Source organism: Thamnophis elegans, chromosome 10 (genome assembly GCF_009769535.1).
Source record: "Thamnophis elegans isolate rThaEle1 chromosome 10, rThaEle1.pri, whole genome shotgun sequence".
Taxonomy (NCBI): domain Eukaryota; kingdom Metazoa; phylum Chordata; class Lepidosauria; order Squamata; family Colubridae; genus Thamnophis; species Thamnophis elegans.
The window spans coordinates 29,343,159-29,365,903 of NC_045550.1; the positions used below are offsets into that span (position 1 = coordinate 29,343,159).

The 22,745-nt window shown below is 37.0% G+C and overlaps 1 protein-coding gene across 1 annotated transcript in view; it reads left to right on the forward strand.

Annotated features, from left to right (window-relative positions):
* The window catches only part of VPS8 (VPS8 subunit of CORVET complex), a 98,202-nt gene that overhangs the window by 51,531 nt on the left and 23,926 nt on the right, over window positions 1-22,745 (forward strand). Inside the window, 8 exon segments of the mRNA XM_032225506.1 lie at window positions 2,440-2,529; window positions 9,551-9,597; window positions 12,252-12,393; window positions 13,661-13,750; window positions 14,341-14,383; window positions 14,644-14,747; window positions 15,784-15,856; window positions 16,705-16,787. Coding sequence (XP_032081397.1) covers window positions 2,440-2,529; window positions 9,551-9,597; window positions 12,252-12,393; window positions 13,661-13,750; window positions 14,341-14,383; window positions 14,644-14,747; window positions 15,784-15,856; window positions 16,705-16,787 — 672 coding nt within the window.

Sequence of the window (22,745 nt, forward strand, 5' to 3'; positions counted from 1 at the left end):
GGTGGAAGCAATACGCGGACGATACTCAGTTGTATCTGTCCGCCCCGTGCCAACTCAGTGAAGTGGTCGACGTGATGTGTCAGTGCCTGCAGGCTGTCAGGGTCTGGATGGGGGTTAACAAGCTTGTACTCAATCCAGACAAGACCGAGTGGCTGTTGTGTTTCCCTCCCAAAAATTTGGTTAGTATTCCATCGCTCAGGCTGGGGGGTGAAATTTTACGCCCCTCAGACAGGGCTCGCAACTTGGGAGTTCTCCTGGACCCACAGCTGACTTTAGAACATCATTTGTCGGCTGTGACCAGGGGGGCATTTGCCCAGGTTCGCCTGGTGCACCAGTTGTGTCCCTACCTGGACCGGGAGGCACTCGCAACAGTCACTCACGCCCTCGTGACCTCAAGACTGGACTACTGCAATGCGCTCTACATGGGGCAGCCCTTGAAGAGCATTCGGAGACTTCAACTTGTCCAGAATGCAGCCGCGCGAGCGATTGTGGGTGTACCTCGATACACCCACGTTACACCTATCCTCCGCGAGCTGCACTGGCTTCCAATCGGTCTCCGGATACGCTTCAAGGTGCTAGTTATTACTTATAAAGCCCTTCATGGTATTGGACCTGGGTACTTGAGAGACCGCCTACTGCCAATTACCTCCCAAAGACCCATTAGATAGCACAGGGTCGGCCTCCTCCAGGTTCCATCTACTAGCCAATGCCATCTGGCTACAACCCGGGGGAGGGCCTTCTCTGTTGCAGCTCCGGCCCTTTGGAACGAACTCCCCGCAGAGATTCGCATCCTCACCTCTCTCCAGGCCTTCCGAAAAGCCGTTAGAACCTGGCTATGTCGACAGGCCTGGGGTTGATGAGCTCCCTTCCCCTCTCGACAGGTGTGGTTGTTGGCTATCTTAACTGCTTGTCTTGTATTTGTGTGTTCCCTTTCCCGTTTGAGTTGTTCGCTGCCCTGAGTCCCTGTAGGGAATAGGGCGGCATATAAATAAAACAAATCTCAATCTCTCTCAATCTCTGATGAAAAGTTGTGAGGAGTTCACTGAACGACCCCCGTTCTTTGCTTAGCAATGGCAGCATAAATTTGTATTGATGGGCTGCAGAAATTGGTATTGATAAGCGACGCGGTCATGTGATGTTGTGCTTTATGACTGCAATGCTTAATGATACAAATTCCTGTCCCAGTTGCTGTCATAGCTCAAGGACTATCTCCAGCTACAGACCTCAAGGCTTATAAGATGCATAGTTTTCCATTTCCCTAGTGGTATGTTTTCTAAAGAAGAAAGCTTTTCATACATTAAAGAGATCACGCTGGATAAGGTAGGATGATGACTTCAAAGTGGTTGTTCAAACTGAAAGTCTCACAAGTCTGGGACACAATTGCAGCCCTGCTACATACATATGACTCCAGATTTGGCGTATTGATACCCCTGAAGGATTATGCTGCACAATGACCAATCCCCCACCCCCCTAAAGTTAGTATGTATAAACATAAACATAATAAGGTGTGATACAGTTGTTCTAAAAGCTGTAGTATAACTTTTCCAACCTGGGAGTTATAATAGGGGGAAAAAACTAATAAATAGTTCAGCTGACTACAGCTGGAGGAAAGCATTAGCAGTAAATAGGATGTATGAATGTGGAAGAAAAATACTGATTCCTTTTTAGCCTCTAGGATGCTTTTGGAAATATGAAAACAGCCACGAGATTTCTTGGTTTGCCTAATTATTATGCATGTAATCATTCTTATTTTAGGTAGTAAATATGGAAGCATGAATTATTATTTAAGTTGTTAGCACATAAATTGGATAGAAACTATATATGCAGATTGCAGATACATATTTAAAAACTGGTTCTGCAAATTAGTAAAGTATTAAAATGTTCACCCTTGACAATGGCTTTCCAATGTAAATATCCATCATGTATATCTAAATCACAATGTTTCCAATAGAATTTTTTTATGAAAATATGTATAAAATAGCAATACTAACCAATTATGCATCCACTGCTTTAATCTTAATTGCACTATAGTCTTTCATTGGAATTTAATACAAAATGCATATGAAAACTAGTTAATTGTGGTAACATTTATGGCTTCTGAAAACAATTTCCTTCTGAATACTTATTTAATATAAAGCTAGAAGAAGTTGCTTGAATGTACATAGAAGCCAATGAGACTCTTATGGAAAATTCAGAATAGAGAATTTGGTATTTTCAGGCAACATCTAAAGATATCTTCTTCAGTGAAAAAAAAAGAAACATAATCACAGAGATGCTTATCTCTGTCCTTTATCATCTTACCTTACTAATATAAAAAGAAAGAAACATTTGGAATAGAATTCAGAGTAAATTCTGAAATATCACAAACTGAATTAAAATTTCATGTATTTAATCCTGAAATTCATGGATCTGTAAATCCTTTTTTTTCCTTTTGCTTAGGAGCTGACATCAGTGAGTCCTTTTAAAACAGCAGATCTTATTTCTATTCATTTCAGTGACGAGATTGAACAAATAATTCAGATTCTACAGGTAAAGATTTATTAAGGAACTAAATTGATGTGTAGTGTTTCATCACAAAAATAATTTTTCACTTTCCTAAACTTAGAAGAGCCTATTTTTCAAAAGTCTAGATGTGTACAAATCTTTATAGTAAGTAAAACCAGAGGATTTTTTTCTAAATTAAAAAGGATGATATATGTCCAGTCAACAAACACAGTTTCCCCAAATACTTGGTAGAGATGCCCCATGATGAAAGTATTCCTGAATTAAGGCATACAAGACCTTAAATTCCATATACTGCTGGGCTTTCCACCTTGACTTTGGATACTCTTTCCTTAGAGATTCCAAGTGAAATATTGTTGCCAGCTTTTAAAATGAAAGCTTAATTTACATCCTAGATTCTGATTCTAATCACCTTTGATACCTATGGCTTAGAAATATTATGAACTAATTTCACTGTTCTTATTTTTTTAAATCAACATACTATAACTCTGAGTAGAACAATACAAGATCTCACTGAACACAATGAGCTTTGCTTACAAAAAGCCAGATATTCAAAAGTAACCTTTGCTTACTGCCACATATTTATATGAATGGGATTAGATCCCATTGAACTGAAACAGATCATTTTTCAAACCATTTTGTAACTATGATTCAAAGGTGGAAATTGACTGATTTAAAGTACATTACCCTGTCCTTTGTCATATGTACATATGCACACATGCAAATGTAATAATTGATGTACTTTTGTTATCTTGGCATCAGAGATTGGTAGATTAGAAAGAAGCAGAATTTTTAGGAGGAAAGTGTAATTTTTCTTACAAAATAATATTTCTGTCCCTTGTCACAATATAATTTGCTGCTGATTTCTTTCCCACTTCTGTTGTAAAAAAAACAACAGTTAATTAGTGTGTAGTGTCTTTGGGTGTGCATTTTACTAGAATATATTTTCAAAATTTGAACCTGTCTGTACTGTCATTCTATACATAATTATCTCAAGCTAATGCCTTTGAAAGAGGAGGAAAGTGTGTTGAATATGTTCATTATTTTGAGTTATTTGTAAAAATAATAAAGGTGGTATACAACAAACAAACAAACAGTAACTATACTATAGGCTTGCACTAAATGTTTCTATTCTGCACTCACTTACTTCAAAAACTGTTTCTTTACAAGTGGCAAATCTTTGAAAATGTAACTTTTCTGCCAGATTTTTAATGGCTAATTAATTTTAGTATTTTTTTAAATTACATTCTGTTTTTAATTTTTTTGTTAGCTGGCCTAAGTGCCTGCAAGGATAGTAAAATGAGAATTAAAATAAGGTAGGCAAGAAACTAGTCTTAACAGAATAAGCAGAAAACCCTATCCATTTCAGACAGATGGTTGTCCAAACTCTTAAAAACCTCCTGTGTGAGAGCATCCACAACTTCTGGAGGCAAGTTGTTCCACTGATTAATTGGTCTAACTGTCAGGAAATTTCTCCTTGGTTCTAGGTTGCTTCTCTCCTTGATTACCGTAGTTTCCACCCATTGCTTCTTGTCCTGCCTTCAAGTGCTTTGGAGAATAGGTTGAGTGGTACTAACATATCACATGATCTTGATTCTATCCCTCTGTTGATGCAGTATAGGACTGTGCTGGCTTTTTTGGCATCTGAGCACACTGCTGGCTCATATTTAAGTGATTGTCCACTAGCACTCAAAGGTTCCTCTCATAATTACTAGGTCTTTTGAGGCAACAATCTGCTACAAATATAACAGATTAAATAGACCTGCTCTGCTCTCCGTATCCCCACCAGTCTCACATTTCTCTCCCTCCCGCCCTCCTTCTCTTTTCATTTTAAAGAAAGGTAGAGAATTCTAAATCCTTTTATTGGCTAGCCGACAAGATTTCTCCCCCCCCCTGCTTCTGTATTAACCAAAATTTCAGCTCCTTCTATTCCATAAAACACTTACAGAGCAATTCATAAAATGAGATCAATGTAGTACAATATTGCTAAAATCTATAGCATCATGAAATGCCTTGAGGAGAACTGTGTTTGAAGCTAAGTTCAAGTGATATTTATGTCTTGTGTATTGATCTTTTTACTTCCCTTGGAACTTGTTAAATGTTGCTTCCTGATTTTTTTCAACTTTATATTTCATTTTGTGTGTGTGTGTGTTAAATTGCAACAGGACAAGCCTGGAAAATGCCCAGAATTTTCAACAGCATAAAATATGTATTTAAATAATATTAAAGGTACATTTTCCATTTTAAAGAAAAGTTGTGAACAACCTAGGAAACATATTGTTATATGCCAAATCTCATCTAGTCTTATGGTTCCTTTTCTTTGTATGACATTTCACAGTGCAAAAAATATATTGTCTATTTTTAAAGCAGTAGATTTTTTTGAAACAATAAATAGAATACAGTAGTGTATTAAAAAACTTTTCCACATTATAAGAACTCGTCCATGCTACTATTATAAGATACACATCCATGTCTATATACAAAAGCTATTGGATGCATAGTTATTAAGAGTAATACTGTTATCTAGATTTCTTTTTATAACTATCCTGATTTCCTCTTATATTTGTTGTGTAGGCAGAAACGTTTAGCCATGACAATATAGTTGATTAATTCGTTAACAATTCTTAGATTTATCTATTTCTATACATATTTCTGTTCTATGAAATATGCATCACTTACCAAAGGTCAGGTTTTTAAATCTTGATTTACAGTGCCAGTTTCAACAAATCCAGATTCATATATTTCTGTTAAAATCAAGCAGATTGCCTATCAAAATCTTCCTACAGCTCTTTTAAAGAATTTGCAATAATTTGTTTGCAAACATGTTCCCTTGCAAGGGAATTAAAATCTCTTGTTTGTTTTCCTCACTCACCCTTTTCTGTGCTTCTAAAATGCTACTGATTTTCAACAATCAAAATTAATTCCTGGTCAAACTATAAACCAAGATAAATTCCACCGGTAACATACAATACCACTTTCTAAAGAAATACATGCAAATTTCCTATACTTTGAATTATATAGCTCAGTGTAGTGACATCGCATGAAACTTACCTTGGTAAATCATAACTGTAGTGCCAGTTAAATAAATGGAATGTCTTGTTCTTAGTACTTCTCTTCAGTTTGAAATTGACAGAATATGCAAGCAAGATGGGTTTCTTATGACTGGAGACTGGAATACCAAAGTTGGAAATATTGGGAGGGAATTGTAGATGGATTGTATGATTTAGAAAAATGAAGCAGGAGAACAACTTACTAATTTCTACAATTCCAACAATTTCTCCATAGCTAATACAGCCCTCAAATAATCAAAGCAAATGCCCATATATATGGACATTAATAGCTAGGATATATAAAAATTAAATTAAGCATATTATTGCTTAAATGGAGATGGAAAAGCTCTGTCAAAGCATCACACATAGCCAGGTGCTGACTGCAGAACAGATCATAGACTATTTAGTGTATGTAAATTCAGAGATAAGCTACAGAACAAGAAAGCCAGTCCCTCTCAGGAAATGGTAATAAAGAAAATATTAGACTGCACTGAGATGGATAGGTTGACAATGGAAATCAAAGACAAAGGAGAAACAGAATACTATTTAATTTGGGATGTATGGTATAATTGGCTTGATAGTAGATGCAAAGATTAGAAAACTAATAATGAAAGACGATTAATAAATTCAAAATTAGAAATAAATATAATGAAATATGAAGAATATTTATTATATATAATATATAATAATAAGATGTTACAAAAATGTAAAAATATATCTAGAATGATAACTATATAATGTATATATAACGGTATATATAACAAAACAAAAGCTGTGGATATAAACAGGCATAGCGTTGTTGCAAAGATGAAATTGTGATGTAAAAGGAAGAAAACTTTACAATAAAAATATTTTTTTTAAAAAGAAGAAAGCCAGTCCACAATATGATGTTGAGCATGTATTTTAAAGAGTACATCTGGAGTTGTTTTGAAATCCTAAACTACATTGGTTGAGAACAATAAAAACTGTGGAATGAACTTAAAGAAGTTGTAAAGATTAGTGTGAAAAGAGACTGTCAACGATTTAAATTAAAAAAGCAAAGTGATTGCCAGAACAAACCATAGATATAGTTAAAAAGAGATGCCAAAACTAAGAAATAAATATATCTCAAGGAAAAACTTAAGACCGAATTTCAGAGACCTGTTAGAAGGTACAAAAACAGTATTACAACAATATCTGTAAAGGCATTGAAGATGGAAACAGACATGGAAAAACAAAGTTTTTCAAAAGATTTGTGAATACAAAAGGAGGTTTCAACCTTGTATTGGTATGCTAAAGGACACTAATAGTAACATAGTAACCAAAGTGAAGAATATCAAAGAAAAATAGAAAGTACATTGAAATATTGTGTAGTATAGGAAAATTTCAGAACAAAGATATATGGACTGTACAGATAGAGAACTAACTCAGCTGATCGCTTATGCCTCTTTGAAGTTCAAGCCTGCATTCTTTTACAATACGAGAAGCCTGACTGAATAGAGAAGTGACAAACTGGTTTTTCCTAACGGGACTGAGGGAGATTGGAGAATGGATTTAACTGGAAACCACTTATCTGGACTTTTGTTGGGAAGATAGATCAATTGTGGAGATGGAATTTATTATTTTTACTTAGACAATAGTTGATAAGAAATGGCATTAAGAAACAAATGTGGATATTTGATCTAGGATGAATTACTGTTAACTCTGTCAAACTCATGGCCCCGGACCAGATGCCTCAGATGCTGGCCACTTCCATGCCCAGTTTAGCAAAGGGGAAAGTTCCGATACGTCACATGATGCCACCATGATGACACGGGTTTGACACCCCTGCTGTAGAGATTCTCAGTCATCCAGGTCATAGTTGTCCCAAAGGTGCTTTCTCAGGAGGCAACTGGAGTTTCTTGTTTTTTTCTTTTGAAGACATTTCGCTTCTCATCCAAGAAGCTTCTTCAGCTCTGACAGGATAATGGGGAATGGAAGGGTTTATTTACTTTGCAAGGAATATAAATCTTTCCATTCCCCACTATCTTATCATAGCTGAAGAAGCTTCTTGGATGAGAAGTGAAACAAAGAAAAAACAAGAAAGTCCAGCGGCCTCTTGGGAAAAAAAGCACCTTTGAGACAATAAAGGAACAAGCAGTCAAGAAACATGCCACAGACTAAACCCAAAGATCTGTGATACAAAAATAGCGATCATTGCAAGGGAGAACATGTAAACAACATAGTCAAAATAGAATTCAAGGATAAGTTAAAATAATACAGGTTGCTCAGTCAACTGGGCACTACATTGGGTTAATAAACATAATTTAGTCACAGTGGCACAGTGGTTAGAATGCAGTACTGCTGACTGCCGGCTGCCTGCAATTTGGCAATTTGAATCTCACCAGGCTCAAGGTTGACTCAGCCTTCCATGCTTCCGAGGTCCAGTTTGGTAAAAATGAGGACCCAGATTGTTGGGGGCACTGCTTAGAGAGGGCTGTAAAGCACTGTGAAGCGGTATATACATCTAAGTGCTATTGCTATAATTTCTGAGAAGAGTTGTCACAAAGGATAAGAAATCATTTTTTTTTTATTTTTTTGCAAAATTGTCAGTATCTAAGATCATGCTGCTTTCTTAAAAATATCATTCTCAACAAGTTTTCTTTTAATATATTTTTATTATTTTTACATTTAAAGCAATGCAGTACCGCGAAGTCGAAGTGACCATACATTCACATTATATACAGCTAGTCTCAACCATTAACAATTAGCCTACTTAATACATTGTCTATCCTTCTGTCCATTCACAATATATACAGTTTGTTCCAGTCTTGTCACCTTGTCTTATACCAATCATAAAATCTGTTCCAGACTTCAAAATATTCTGATTCCCCTTTATTTTTAAGTTGAAGAGTGAGCCTATCTGCTTCCGTACAGGCCAACACTTTTCTGAATTATATCTAGCTCTGATGGTTCTCAACAAGTTTTTGTATTTGGAATTTGGTAAGAAGATATTTAAAAGAAGTCCGCCACTGAGTTATTAAAAAGAATGTTTTTTTTTTTAAAAATAGACTGATAGATTGAAGCTTATTGGTATTCCTCCAGTGAGAACATTGGCAGTAGCAAACAAGATGCATTAAAATGGGTCTGGTTTCTTCTGATACATAATGTAATCTTTAGGGAAGATTAAACACATTGTAGAGGACACACAGAGTGCGAGGTTGAACATCAGTTGAGAAGATATTCTTGCATATATTCCAGAATTCCCAGCAGTATTCAGGTGTTCTGTGACAGACAGTGGCTGTAATAGGAAGCCTGAGTTATGCTGCCATATATTTGAATACCTGCTGTTTGTACCAAATTAAAATAGCTTGAGGATGTTGAATAATGTAATGTGCTTGTAGAAGCAGCTGTTTTTGAATCTAGACATGTTATTATCTTTAGCCAGTGAATATTAAATGGATTTAATGCTTTGGAATATTCTGTTCTATAACTGCTGAATGTCATTCATTTTCATAATAGATCAAGTACAGGTAGTCCTTGACTTATGACTACAATTGAGCCCAAAATTTCTGTTACTAAGTGAAACATTTTTAGAGTGAGTTTTGCCCTTTCTTGTTAAATTTCTTTCTTTCTTATGACCTTTCTTGTTAAGTGAATCTCTGCATTTGTTAGTAACACGGTTGTTAAATGAATCTGACTTCTCCTTGACTTTGCTTGTCAGAGGGTCACAAAAGGTGATCACATGACCCGAGGACACTGCAACCATCATAAATATGGGTCAGTTGCCAAGTGTCTGAATTTTGATCATGTGACCATGGGGATGTTTCAAAAGTCGTAAGTGTGAAAAATGGTCTAAAGTCATTTTTTTTCAGTGCCATTGCAACTTTGAAAGGTCACTGTCGTAAGTTGAGGATTACCTGTATACCAAATTTATAGGGAACTCATAAGCAGACTGAATCACTAAATCTGTTAAAATGTTAAGAATAGTTGAATCTGAAACACTGTGTTCACTTTGCTTTCCTACCTTTTCTTGTCAGGATGAACATTTGCTTTTCCAATTTTTGAAGAGTCTCCTTGATCCAAGGTATTTTAACTCCCGAAATCTCATTATTTATATTGGTGTTTGGCTCTAACTTATATAATTGCTTTTTTTTAAAAAATCCTATTGTGAAGAAGCAAATTTGTGGCTTGGAATTGTATTTTATCAAATACATTAGACTTTTGTGGTATCTGATTATGATTGTCATTAATTAATATTCCATCTACAAGGAGTCTTTAAAGACATCCGTCCTCCAGTTTCTCTGATTCTTGGACCCACTTTAGTAGTGAAATCAATTGATTTTTCTTGGAAATCTCAATAGTAATAAATACTTCCATACTGCTACAATGGAGTATGGAAGCAATTTCATTTTTGATAAAGCAAGTATAAATATCATATCATACATACCACTAGGGGAAAAAAATCAGTCACATATCACATTCTTCATACGTAGGTTACTATAAATGGCTGTTGTATAAGATATCACAACTATTGCAGAGTTAGTTTCATCTCACTTTGCAGAAGAACTTGATTTTACCATACGAGGCACTATAAATTTTTGATAAGTAACAGAAAGCATCTTACAAAGCCATTTGTAATCATTTCATGTCAGGGGTGCTGTTGGCTCTCAGTTTTGTATACTCTTTGTTACGGGGATCCTAAATACTGTGAGAGATACCTGCAAGAGATGATATAACCACTCATTTGGTCATGGACAAAAATGTTCTTGGCTTTCTTTATATACAGCACCAAAGCAATCCTATAGATCTGCATTGCTCCCTTGCCCATTCCAATTTACATCTAGTTTAAAACAGATTTTCAGTTAAATTAAATCTTGCAAACTAATCTCCTTGTAATTCCATTCCTTTCAATATAGCTACATCACAGGAGGCTTTTTTCCCCACTGTTGTTAGATTCTCTGCTACAAAGACTACAGGCTGTTAGAATGAAATCTGTTTTAATAAAATAATGTATACACTGAAGTGAAGGCAGATTTTTGCTTGGGAATATCTTCTGTTCTTAATATCTTCCTTATTATGTTTTTCTCAAACAATAGCAAAGAGTATGTCTCTTGCTAGGAATTTTAGGTATTGTAATTATAACGTATCTGGAAGATGTCAAATTAGTGAAGTCTATAGTAACTTAAAAATTAATCTATATTACTTCCTCACTTTGTTAAAATACAGCTATTATGTTTGCCTGAATGAAATTACCATTAAGTCACAATTTGTTTCAATTTCTTATTATCTGACTGCCTTTTTTCTTTTCTTTTTTTGTATATCATTTAGCAATCCAAATTCTTTGGTTTCTCACAGTTTTAGAGAAATCAGTACAAGCCAGTCATACTATTTTCTCAATCCTACAGACTTTCAGCACTCCAAATTCAATTCCATAAAGCAAGTCCTTTCCTTTCTTCTTCTGCACCTATGTTTTTGTGCATTTTTAAAGAGTGGCTAAGCCCTTATTTAGCCATCTATCTGTTGTTTTTTGGATGGATGTTGCTGCTATCCATTGTGCTAATTTCACTCACTTTCTGAGACAGGCAAATGAGCAGGGATATATTGGAGAAGGTAAGGTTATAGATCCATGCTATCAACTAGTATGCCCTGCCAGTCATCAGATACCTGCCAGTATAGTGAGCTGGTCAATGTGAAGATACCAATGTGAAGATCTGGAAGTTCCTCACAATGTATGGAGGCTTCTGAGTCCAACATTTATCACCAGAGGCTATACACCATCCACAGAGAGAGCAGGCAGGGTCTGATCAGTGTCAAAGCCGTTGTCCTCAGAGCATTCAGGAGTACATCACTAAGATAGGACCCAATATGAATGTTGAAAGAATGCCTGGGACAACATCAGATGTGGGATGAAGATCAAGCAGAGTAAGTACCCTAGCAAGAAAAGATTCTGCATGGGATGTACTCTTGACATATAACTGGGAAATTCTTCCAATGGTTGGAAAGGGATGGACTAAAAGACAGCATTGAAGCACTGATCCTAACAGCACAAGAATGGGCACTAAGCACCACATCTATAGGAGCAGGGACCTAGTAAAGACCAGGAGTAGTGACTGAGGTAGTGGTATCAGCAGTATCAGGAAGGACACTGTAGAAGTGCCAGGACCTAAAGGTAGAACTAGAGTGGATGTGAAAATTAAAGGCCAAAGTGTGCCCAGTAGTGGTAGCAGCTCTCAAAGGTGTGATTCCTAAACTAGAAAAGTAGCTCCAACAGATCGCAGGAACAACATCAAGGCTCTCTGCCCAGAAGTGTGCAGAGCTAGGAAAAACTGAAATACTGCACAGAACCTATGGTAGTTGACAAAGACTGAGGAAGACACATACCACCCATAGGAATGAGAAAGAAATTTTATATATATTTTCCATAGTATTCTCATGAAAAATTATGGATACTCTATATCAGTGTTTCTCAACCTTGGCGACTTTAAGTCCTGTGGACTTCAACTCCCAGAATCCCCCAGCCAGCTGGCTGGGGGATTCTGGGAGTTGAAGTCCACAGGACTTAAAGTCGCCAAGGTTGAGAAACACTGCTCTATATTCTATGAATTCTAATAAATATTTTTTCTGCATATGAATATCTTTCAATATGGTTTTATGTATTTTATCACAATATGTAATGTCTGTATCTGAAGTGTTTAGGATATGTTAGTAACTAATATTAAGAAATATTTGTTATTTCAGGGAAGGTATCAATCAAGATTTGCTTCAGCTTTCGCCCTCTATTACCGAACAGTTTATTGATTTGCTGTGTCGGTATGATGCTGACCAGGTCTTAGAGACTTTGAAGTTCCTGGACTTCTATAGGCTAGAAGAGACAATTCAGGTAATGTGTGTGAATAGGTTGAAACTAGATTCAGTTTTGTAAGATCTACTATTAAAATCAATTATATTATTTTACACTGTTACACAATTATCTTTCTTTAAGCAATTAATGCAGTATTGTAGGCTCCATCTCCACCACATGGTACGGTTCTCTCAAACCTATTCTGTTGTCTACTGTATGTGAGAAGCATGGGCTTATCTAAGCTTTTGTGTATGGAAGTTGGAACTCAACATTATCAAGCTCCTATAGTAATCGTATGTACTAGCCTTTCTGAAAACTAAACTTGTTTGTATCAGTGTACATACATATATATACTTGCAAAATTCAGATATTCATCTTTAATATGTGTATGTCTAGTACTAGGCAAAAGTAAACTGTGCTACCTTTGAGATGAGGCCTACTCCCTCACTATGATAATTTGAACTAGTTTACAGCTAAATATTTTTTTAAGTAGGAAATTTCCAAGCCAATGTAACTTGAACATGATCTGACAATCTAAGTTATCAAAAATTCTATACAGGCACTTGTTAGATTACCATCATTTAGCTTGGTATAATTTTAGCAAGAGCTTTGTCCATTCAAGATATGATCCCTTTTTTGCTTCAAAATTTTGTTATATTTCTATGGCAATAAAATGTTGAACTTACAATTCAGGAAACAACAACTACTGAATCATGAAGATAAGCATCTGAAATTATAAGGGGGAAGACACCAGAGATTGTTGGTACATATTACAGAGTTCTGTATAACTTCCTTTTATATATTCATATTTTTATTATTTCTAAAAATAATCTGGTTCAGTCACCGGGTCCAGAGGTTTTGTCTTCCAAGTTTTCAGACTCATGCTGGAGCCCATCCTCAGGGAACTTCTCTCTGGCTTGATGGGCTTCAGTACGAGTGTGAAAGCTTGGAAGACAAAACCTCGGTAACTGACTCAGATTGGATCCTGCAACATAATCATGGGACATGTATATTCGCCTTCATTCATGAAAAATAAAAAAAAGCAATTGAAAAGGGTTCAGGATGATGCCCGGTAGCTAAGCTTTTGTAAATTGTTACCTTGCATCTGAAGTTCCTTCTCTTTAATTTGCTTCTCTTTCTTCTACTGTAATGAAAAATATAGAAGGTTAATTGTGTGGGAAATTTTATGTCTAGCAAAATGAGAGAGATACGGTTGTATCCCCCCCCAGAGGTGATCCAGGCTATCCAAATAGTGAATGTTTTCTGCATACAAATCGCTAAAATTCATGTTTGGCATTTTATGCAGGTCACCCAAAAATATCAGCTCCATGAGGCTTCTTCTTACTTGCTTGAAAAGAAAGATGACATTCCTGGTGCCTTCTTAGTTATGCTTAAGGTATAACATAGTGGAAACTGTGAAATGGCAAGGGGGATTTTTTTTTCTTTTTATTTAGAAAAAAATTAAGCTGAATCAAAAATTAACATTGGGGGTGGCCAATGCATTAAAAATCTAGAATTCATTGGATTTATTGTATATATCTACCAAATTTGAATTAAGTTGCCAAGTTGATTTTTATCTTTAGAACAACCTTTATGATTCTTATTCTTATTCACATCTGATCATAATTTTAAAATTGAAAACAGATGTTTGTAAAACCTGTTAGATTTATTAATTGTGTAAATATATGAAGTGCCACTTTGTCATTACAGTTCTTACTGAGAGCATAGGTAGTCCTCAGTCAGCCACCATAATGGAGCCTACCCATTACAGTTGAAAATAAAATAAAATATCCCATGTGATGACCTCTCTTAATAACTGCTCTCCCTAGTGTGGCTCACTGTACAGAAATATGACCAATTCTTACAACAGTTGAGGAAAATGTGGAAGTCTTAGTGAATGAGAGAAGAATAGAATGGGTACTTATGGATAGCTTTTAAAATGCGATGTGAATTCAAATAACACAAAATATATATATATTTTCTTAGTGGTTACAAAGCAAGCTTTCAACATTGACTTCTGGAGATAAAAGTAAGTTTCAGGAACAGATTTATTTATGCATCTTGAACAAAATTAAATGTTATATTAAATGTTAATAAATGTTATATTAAATATTCAGTCAGAATCAATACCAGGCTTTGTAGACATTTATTATTTTTTATTTCTCATTTCCAAAGAGCTATTACATGTAACACACATTTCTCGATGATGTGACTAATGCTCCTCTGTATGTATTTTTAATTGCCTTAAATACAAAATAATATCTAACTACTGCTTCTCTCTAATCCAAGTTTCAGCACAACTTCCTTTACTAAAAGATATTGAAGATACCTTAGGAAAAACCATTGCACTTTGCCAGAGGAATTCACACAAATTTAATCAGCAGGAGCGAGAAGTAAGTATTCCCTTATACTCTGGCTTTTAAAAGGGGATGCATTTGTTTCCCATAAAGCCACTTTTTGGTAACATTAAGGTAGATTTGTAGACTCATATATTTTATCTATTTTCCTATCACCCTTTTTATAAAGTCAATAATAATATTTCCTGTTGAGATAAGTGCAACCCTAAGCCTTTCTGATGTATTATTGTTGGTAATCAACATTCTGGATTCACAAGGTAGGAAACAAAGAGTTTGAATTAAGGTAATCCCACTCAATTACTGTAGAAAAGAAAGCGGTGTGAGATCTGTCTGTCTTTTAAATAACAGCCACATAACATATTTTTCTCCTTTACTAGAAATACTTTCCTTCCATTATCCTATAAAAAGCCCAGAGAAAGCTAATTTGTATTTTAATAAGAAATATTGAAAAATTATTGGGTTCTGCCATACTACACTAGGTATGTATTCTATAGCACAGGGCTGTCAAATTCACGGCTGATTGCCTGGATGTGTCACGCGCTGACTACGCCCACACCCGGGGAAAAAGTTGTGATTTGTCATGTGATGATGCCATGGCGTCACAAATTTGACACCCCTGCTATAGCAGAATGCTCCCCAATGCCCCTTAACATCAGCATGCCTTAGTCTTACTAGACCTGATTCCCAAAGGTGTGCTGGGAAATGTTAGCAGTGAAGTTGACTGGGATAGAGAAATTGTGTTGAGATTGTCTGCAACCAAAATATCCTGGATGCATTATGCAATGCAAGTTGGGAGGCTGGGAAATTATGGCAGCAGCAGGCTCTAAAATAGCTCTCCCAATACAGGAGCAGTACATTTGGAGATATGTTGCATTTATCACTTAGATGAGGGAGAAAGTCTGTTTCCCAAGGGGCAGCTAGGCACTTATGTCCTTTTCAGTTTATAGTGGTGTTGGTGCTGCTTTCCAGCAGGTACAGGCATTGGGCACATCCAGGGACAGAAGCAAGATACTCTGTGTGAGACTGATGGAGGTTATTTTTTGTGCAACTCTGAGATTCCTTTTGTTTTTAGGCACTGTGGTTTCCGCTCCTAGAGGCAATGTTGGCACCCCAAAGATCTGCACTACTACCCCGTTACTCTGAATGTAAGCATGTTTGTCTCCTTTTTTGTCCAAGAAGAGATATCCAAGACAAAATGACAAATAACAAGAAAGCTGTGAATTAATTTTGCTACTGAGCAATTCACTTGTATGTAATATTAGCAATATATTTCTAAATAACATTTCTTTACTTTTTCCTTTCTGGGATAAAATTATGAATTTGAGTCTGGTATGACTAGATATTTGAAGCATGGTTTTGGCAACATTTTTCATCAGTAAAGTTTCTGGAGTTATCTTCTTTTGCATTTAAATGTAGCTATTGAGTTTATTTATTTATAAAATCCCTACATTATTCATTTTACCTAAGTGATATTTAAGTTAGTCTACCTTTCCAAAGGTAATTTTAATTTGGAGAAATCCTTTTGAAAATATTGCCGATTTGAAATGCATATAGGAGGACATCTTAAAAATGCTAAAATTAAATGCAAATTTAATTTTAAACATTTTTAAAAGTACCCAACATCTCATAGTATCACCATATCTTGCAAAATGTCAGTGTTCTCAAATGAAATTATGTAAGATTTCAGCTTTCAGCATTATCATGTGAAGTTCCACAAATCTCAGTAGTGAGATCACTGAAAACTTTTACATTTAAAATATTTAACATTATTTTTGTGGTGCATGATCCTGTAAAACATTTGCTATTTGCTGCCAAGAAGGCTGCTTACCCCTGAGTTAAGACAATGAAGAGATTCCAGTTCAATTATTCGCAAAAGGAAAAATTCAGTAGCCACATACATCATTCCTCTTAATTGTATTCACCATTGAGACAAAAATTACAGACTTAAATCAAATTCATTGCTATACGTTTTATTGCCATATTTGTTCTTTAGATTTGAAGAACTTGACAATGCAAGTATTGAACAATATGACAACATTCATTGCTCTGCCATTAATTTTGCAGAGAATCCTACAGGTGAGTTGTTGCAAATAATATTGTTACCTTAAAAACTATTAATGTGCATTGTAAAGCTACATGTTATGTTGTATTTTCTTTTGCTTGATTTGAAATAAGGTAATGCTTCAAATTCATACCGATATTGGAAATAACATATATATGTCAGAACAGTACTGCATACCTTTTGAACAAAATGCAATCCAATGGTGAGAAAAGTGACGTTTTATACTTAGGCAAGAAAAACCAAATGCACAATTATAAAATGAATAGTATGTAGCTCCACCGCAGTAACTGTAAGAGGGATCTAGGAGTCCTAGTGGACAGCCACTTAAATATGAGCCAGCAGTGTGCTACATCAACAGAAGTAGTATCAAGGTCACATGAAGTGTTAGTACTGCTTTCTACTGCTTGGTAAGACTTTACTTGGAATATTGAATTTAGCTTTGATGACCACAATACAAAAACAATGTTGAGACTCTATAAAGAATGCAGAGAAGAGCAGCAAAGATGATTGGGGGCTAAAACATATGCAGAACCTTTGCAGGAATTGAGTATGTCTAGTGCAGGGGTGTCAAACTCCCGGCCCACAGGCCGGATGCATCACACAAAGGCCACACCCACACCCGGTTTAGTGAAGGGGGGAAAAGTCCTAATATGTCATGGGACACTGCTGTGACAACATGAGTTTGACACCCCTGGTCTAGTGTAATGTAAAGAAGAATGAAGGTGACATGATAACTGTCTTCCAATATTTGAAGAGCTGTCACAGAAGAGAGGGATCAACCTATTCTTCAAAGCATCCAAGGAGAGGACAAGAAGTAACAAATGGAAATTTATCAAGGAGAGATCCAAACTAGAACTAAGGAGAAATTTCCTGACAATGAGAACAATTCATCAGTGGAACTGCTTCAGAAGCTGTGGGTGCTCCATCACTGGAGGATTTTAAGAAGGGATTAAAAATATACATGTCCCAGGATAATGTTGCAGGATCCAATCTGGATCAGTCACTGGGACCTGATGTTTAGTCTTCCAAGCTTTCAGGCTCGTGCTGGAGCCCATGCTCAGGGAATTTCTTTAACAGAGTGTGCGCTTTGGGCTATTCTGTGTGTGATGTTTATATGGTTCCCGATTGTGTGTGGCTTTTTAGTAGTTGATTGGGGTGTTGATGGTTGGCTATGAAGTCATTGACTGTTGACTTAATTGCCTAGAATGGTATAGGCCCTTGATGGCAAATCTATGGCACGTGTGCTATAGGTGGCACGCAGAGCCCTTTCTGTGATACCCACACCATCATCAGCTGCTCTTTGTGGGCACTGGAGCACTGGAAAACCACCTGAAAACCAGCCAAAAAGAAAGCCCATTCCTGAGCTGGTTTTAGGCCATTTTTGGGCCATTTACAGCCCATTTTGCGGGCCATTTTCAGGCAATTTTGGGGGACATTTTCAGGGCTGTTTTCAGACCATTTGGGGGGCATTTTCAGCAAAAATGGCCTGAAAATGCCCCCAAAATGGCCTGAAAACAGCCCCCTAAACTGGCATGAGCACGCAGGCCAGCTGGTCTTTGGGTTGCTCCGTCGGTGCTCCATTGCGGGCACATGAATATGCATGCTCAGACGTTTCGGTTTGGGCACTCGGTGCTGAAAAGGTTTGTCATCTCTGGTATTGGCTCTCCTGCTTGGGCTATTTGAACTAGATCCCTTCCAAATCTGGTATTCCGTATACGGTTTTGCATCTGATTTGGTGAGTAAAGTGGTAGAAGAGATTAGATAAATGGTTATTTGTACAGTAGGAAAACAAAAACTTAATCAGACGTATTTGTAGCAGATTGGAATTTTGAGGAGATTATGTAGGCTTTGTAGGAATTAATTTCAGAATTGGTCCAAATGAGAATTTTAATGTAACTAAAATTTTAAAGCTTAATTGGGACTGAAATTCAGCATAGTTTTTAATTTATATGTTTTGGCATGCGAGTTTTCAAAATAACAAATAGAGCACATGCTTCCTGTTCCTGATATATCAATTTAAAAAGAAAGTAAATCTGATGAAATGAAAGACCTCTGTGAAGATTTGAAAAGCCAAAGCTCATTAAAATATGATAACACTGGAATACCGTATATACTCGAGTATAAGCCGAGTTTTTCAGCCCACTTTTTGGGCTGAAAAAAGCCGCCTCGGCTTATACTCGAGTCTACAACTGGATCCGGCAGTGCTGTTGCCTGTTGGAGGAGGAGGAGGCGAACCAGCCTGCCATCGCCAGCCACCGCTAGCCCTGCCGCTCTTCCCACCCCCTTCCAAGCCCCACAGTCCAGCGGATGGAGCAGCGAAGCCCCGGGGCTTCGCTGCTGCTCCCCGCATTTTCTGCACGGGGATCCCTTGGAGAGGGGATTCCAGCCTGCCATCGCCAGCCACCGCCACTGTTCCCTCTAAGGTGCGCGCGTGCGCGGCCGCGCACATGGAAAGAAATCCCCGCGCAGAAGTTTCTAACTGCCGCGCAGAGATTTCTACCAAAGCAAACGTGGGAAGTCCTTTGCAGGCGGCTGGAACTGGCCTCCGCTGGGCAGCAAATGTGCTGGTGCTGTTGGAGGAGGAGGAGGCGGCGGCAGCAATAGCACCTGAGGACAGGACAAGAAGCAATGGAAACTTGTCAGAAGGAGACTCAAGCTGGAAATAACGAGAAATCTGACAGTAAGAACAATTAAAATCCTAGGAAAATGTCCTTTCATGAAAAATTACTTTTTCAGTTAACTCTGCCTGACATTAGTTGGGTGAACAGAAATATTAGTTGGCCAATTCTAAAAGGGAGCACCAGAAAGAACTTAAAATATTTTTTAAGAGAGCTGGGTTTTTCATTTATATTATATGTATGAACAGAATTAACACAAATTGCAGATACCAATCAAACATAAAGAAAAAAAGGATGAAATAATGCTCATTTTAAAAAACTCAGTGAAAATAAAAACAATATACCAAGAAGGTGGCATACTGGTTGTGATTTGATCTCTTCGGGGGATCCCGGGGATCCCCTATACAAGTATTTTAATATTGCAGACTTGCAGTATTATAAGTCATACTGATATTATAGAACACTTTAATTAAGCGGGTCCCTTGAATAAACATAACTTTGAGTTTCAAATAACACTGATTTTTTATTTTTGAAATTTACCGTAGCTGCTGCATTTCCCACCCTAGGCTTATACTCGAGTCAATAACTTTTCCAGCTTTTGGGGGTAAAATTAGGTGCCTCGGCTTATATTCGGGTCGGCTTATACTCGAGTATATACGGTAAGTAGATACATAAGTCTGCCCTAGCATAAAACAGATTCCTTTATCTATAAAACAATAAGATTATCTTGAATAGCATCTGTGTTGGGACATGGAAAGATCAAAGACACTGCTTAATCTCTTCTTTGGAAACTCAAAGTATCTATTCAAAACTATGTTAATTGCTTTCTTAACACTTTGCCAATGACCACCCCACCTGCGAGTTAAAGAAAACCTGAGGTGTATTTTCCTTATTTTTCTTTTCTATGCTGAACTGAAACACAGAATAAGCAGAACATATTTCAGTAAGCTCTGTTTGCCTTTTAGATGTAGTACAAGAATTTTATTTTTCAGTTTTTATCCAATAACATTTTCATTTCAAGACACTGCGAACATTCACTTTTGTCAAAAGTATTTTGTTTTTATTGGAAAACTTTGTACTTCTTACTAAATCAGTGTTCCTGCTGGAATTGAAATTTTAAAAAGCAGTTTTATTGCCAGATTTGTGATTAAATAAATCTATTCCAACAAAAGCCTACTGGCTTTCCAGTTTATATTTCCATATAATTGCTTTGTGGGATGTTTCAGTTTCCCAGCGTGTGATTTATTATAGTAAGTCTCATGACAACTGGGTAGATAATATATTTGTTAAGTTGCTATTCATTTGATACTGTGAAGAAATGAAACTCTGTGAGTCTAATCGCAGCATCATAATCACTCTTTACTGTTGGTTTTCTGCAATGAAATGTATCTTTCCAAAAGACAAGACATATCTGTTATTCTATCTTTTAATTCAGTTGATTTTTGGTTATAGTTTTATTTTAAATTGTCACATAGCTCTTTTTTCCTTGTGCGTATAACCACTTGCATACAAAAATAAGCTTACTACCGTGTTTCCCTGAAATTACGACATGTCCTGATAATAAGACCATGCCATATTTTTCCTGTGGGCAAAAATATACGCCCTCCCACAATAATAAGCCCACTGGACACCCTCCCCTCCAGGCAGGCAGAGTGCCACTCACCAACCTAGTGATATCCCGAAGGCGCAAAGCTGCAGGAGCCGAGGGAGGGGGGGGGCAAAGGTGCTCACATTGCTTGACGCCTTTGGGATACCGCTAGGTTGGTGGGTGGTGCTGTGCCCAGCTGGAGCGGGGGGTTGCTGGACAGCTGCTCTCACGAGCAGCCGCCTGGCAACACCCCTTTCCAGCCGAGCAGTAATATCCCAAAGGCGCTAAGCTGTGTGGGAAGAGAATTTGTGCGAGCACTTGTTCTGCCTCCAGCTCAAGTGCCTCACTACCTCACCATGCTCAACTCTCCCTGCTGGGCTGGGCTAGGGCGCCGGCACCGCTGTTGCCCCGCTGCTGCCGCCGCCACCATGCTCCAAGCATGTTGAAAGACTCTGGTACAGAGCAGCCACTGCCGGAAGACATGGCAGCGGATCTCCAGAGTTTGGAAGGCGGTTATGCTTGGAGCATGGCAGTGGCGGGGGTAGCAGTAGCAATGGGGCTGCTGCAGCCGCAGCACTCTGGCCCAGCCCTGCAGGGAGAGTTGGGCATGGTGAGGCAGGGAGGCACGCGAGCTGGAGGCAGAACAAGTGCGCGCGCAACCTCTATTTCCAGCCAGGTAGAGCGCCATGCGGCTTAGCACCTTTGGGATATTACTGGGTCGGTACTGCCTGGCTGGAAAGGGGCATTGCCGGGTGGCTGCTCATGGCGGCTTTGTTGCGCTGCTGTGACAGTTTGCCCCTGAGGCTGTGCCCGGTTCTTCGGGCGCCCGCTCGCAAGAGAGCAGCCACATGGCAAACCCAAACCAATAACTCCCCCCAATAATAAGGCCCAAACAAAATTTGGGGGGGGGGGTGTCAAAAGAAAATAAGACCCTATCTTATTTTTGGGGAAGCACGGTAATTAAGGGTGCTTAAGTCATAGAAATACAGTTCAGTTAACTGTTTCCAGTTACATTTACAGAATAGAAGTCTTTTCCTACAGTTCATTTTGTTGTTTACTTGTTTAATGATCATATTCAGAATATAGCATAGGTCACCTTGCTAAAGCATCACTGTTGTTATTGCTTTCAGGTGCTGATGAAAATAATTATTTTGGCACATCTAATATATTAAATGCATATGATATACCAGTACACCATATTATCTAAAAATGCTTGGAGCCTGTCCTGTAAATAAGGGAATTATATATGTTAATTATCTCTTTGCATCAAATAAAATCCCAGAAACATACTGTAAATGTTTATATTTGATAAGAAAGAGATTTTATAATATGCACTTTTAAAAAGAGAGGAATTTTCTCATTGCATTGTGGAAACTATGGTTACTAGAGTTGCTCAATAGTGAGATGGGCAGCACTATTTATTTAATAATTTATTTATTTAATAATTTATTTATTTATTTAATAATTTATTTATTTATTTAATAATTTATTTATTTATTTAATAATTTATTTATTTATTTAATAATTTATTTATTTATTTAATAATTTATTTATTTATTTAATAATTTATTTATTTATTTAATAATTTATTTAATTAATAAATAAAATAATAGGAATCATCTGAATGCCGGTTGAATGTTATAAATGATCGACATCTGATCTATGATCTTACACTGCATTGTTGCTTTATCTAATGTACGTAAATATGCTATTCTCTTTCAAACAGTATTATACAGAATATCCCAAAGGAATAACAAATAATAATC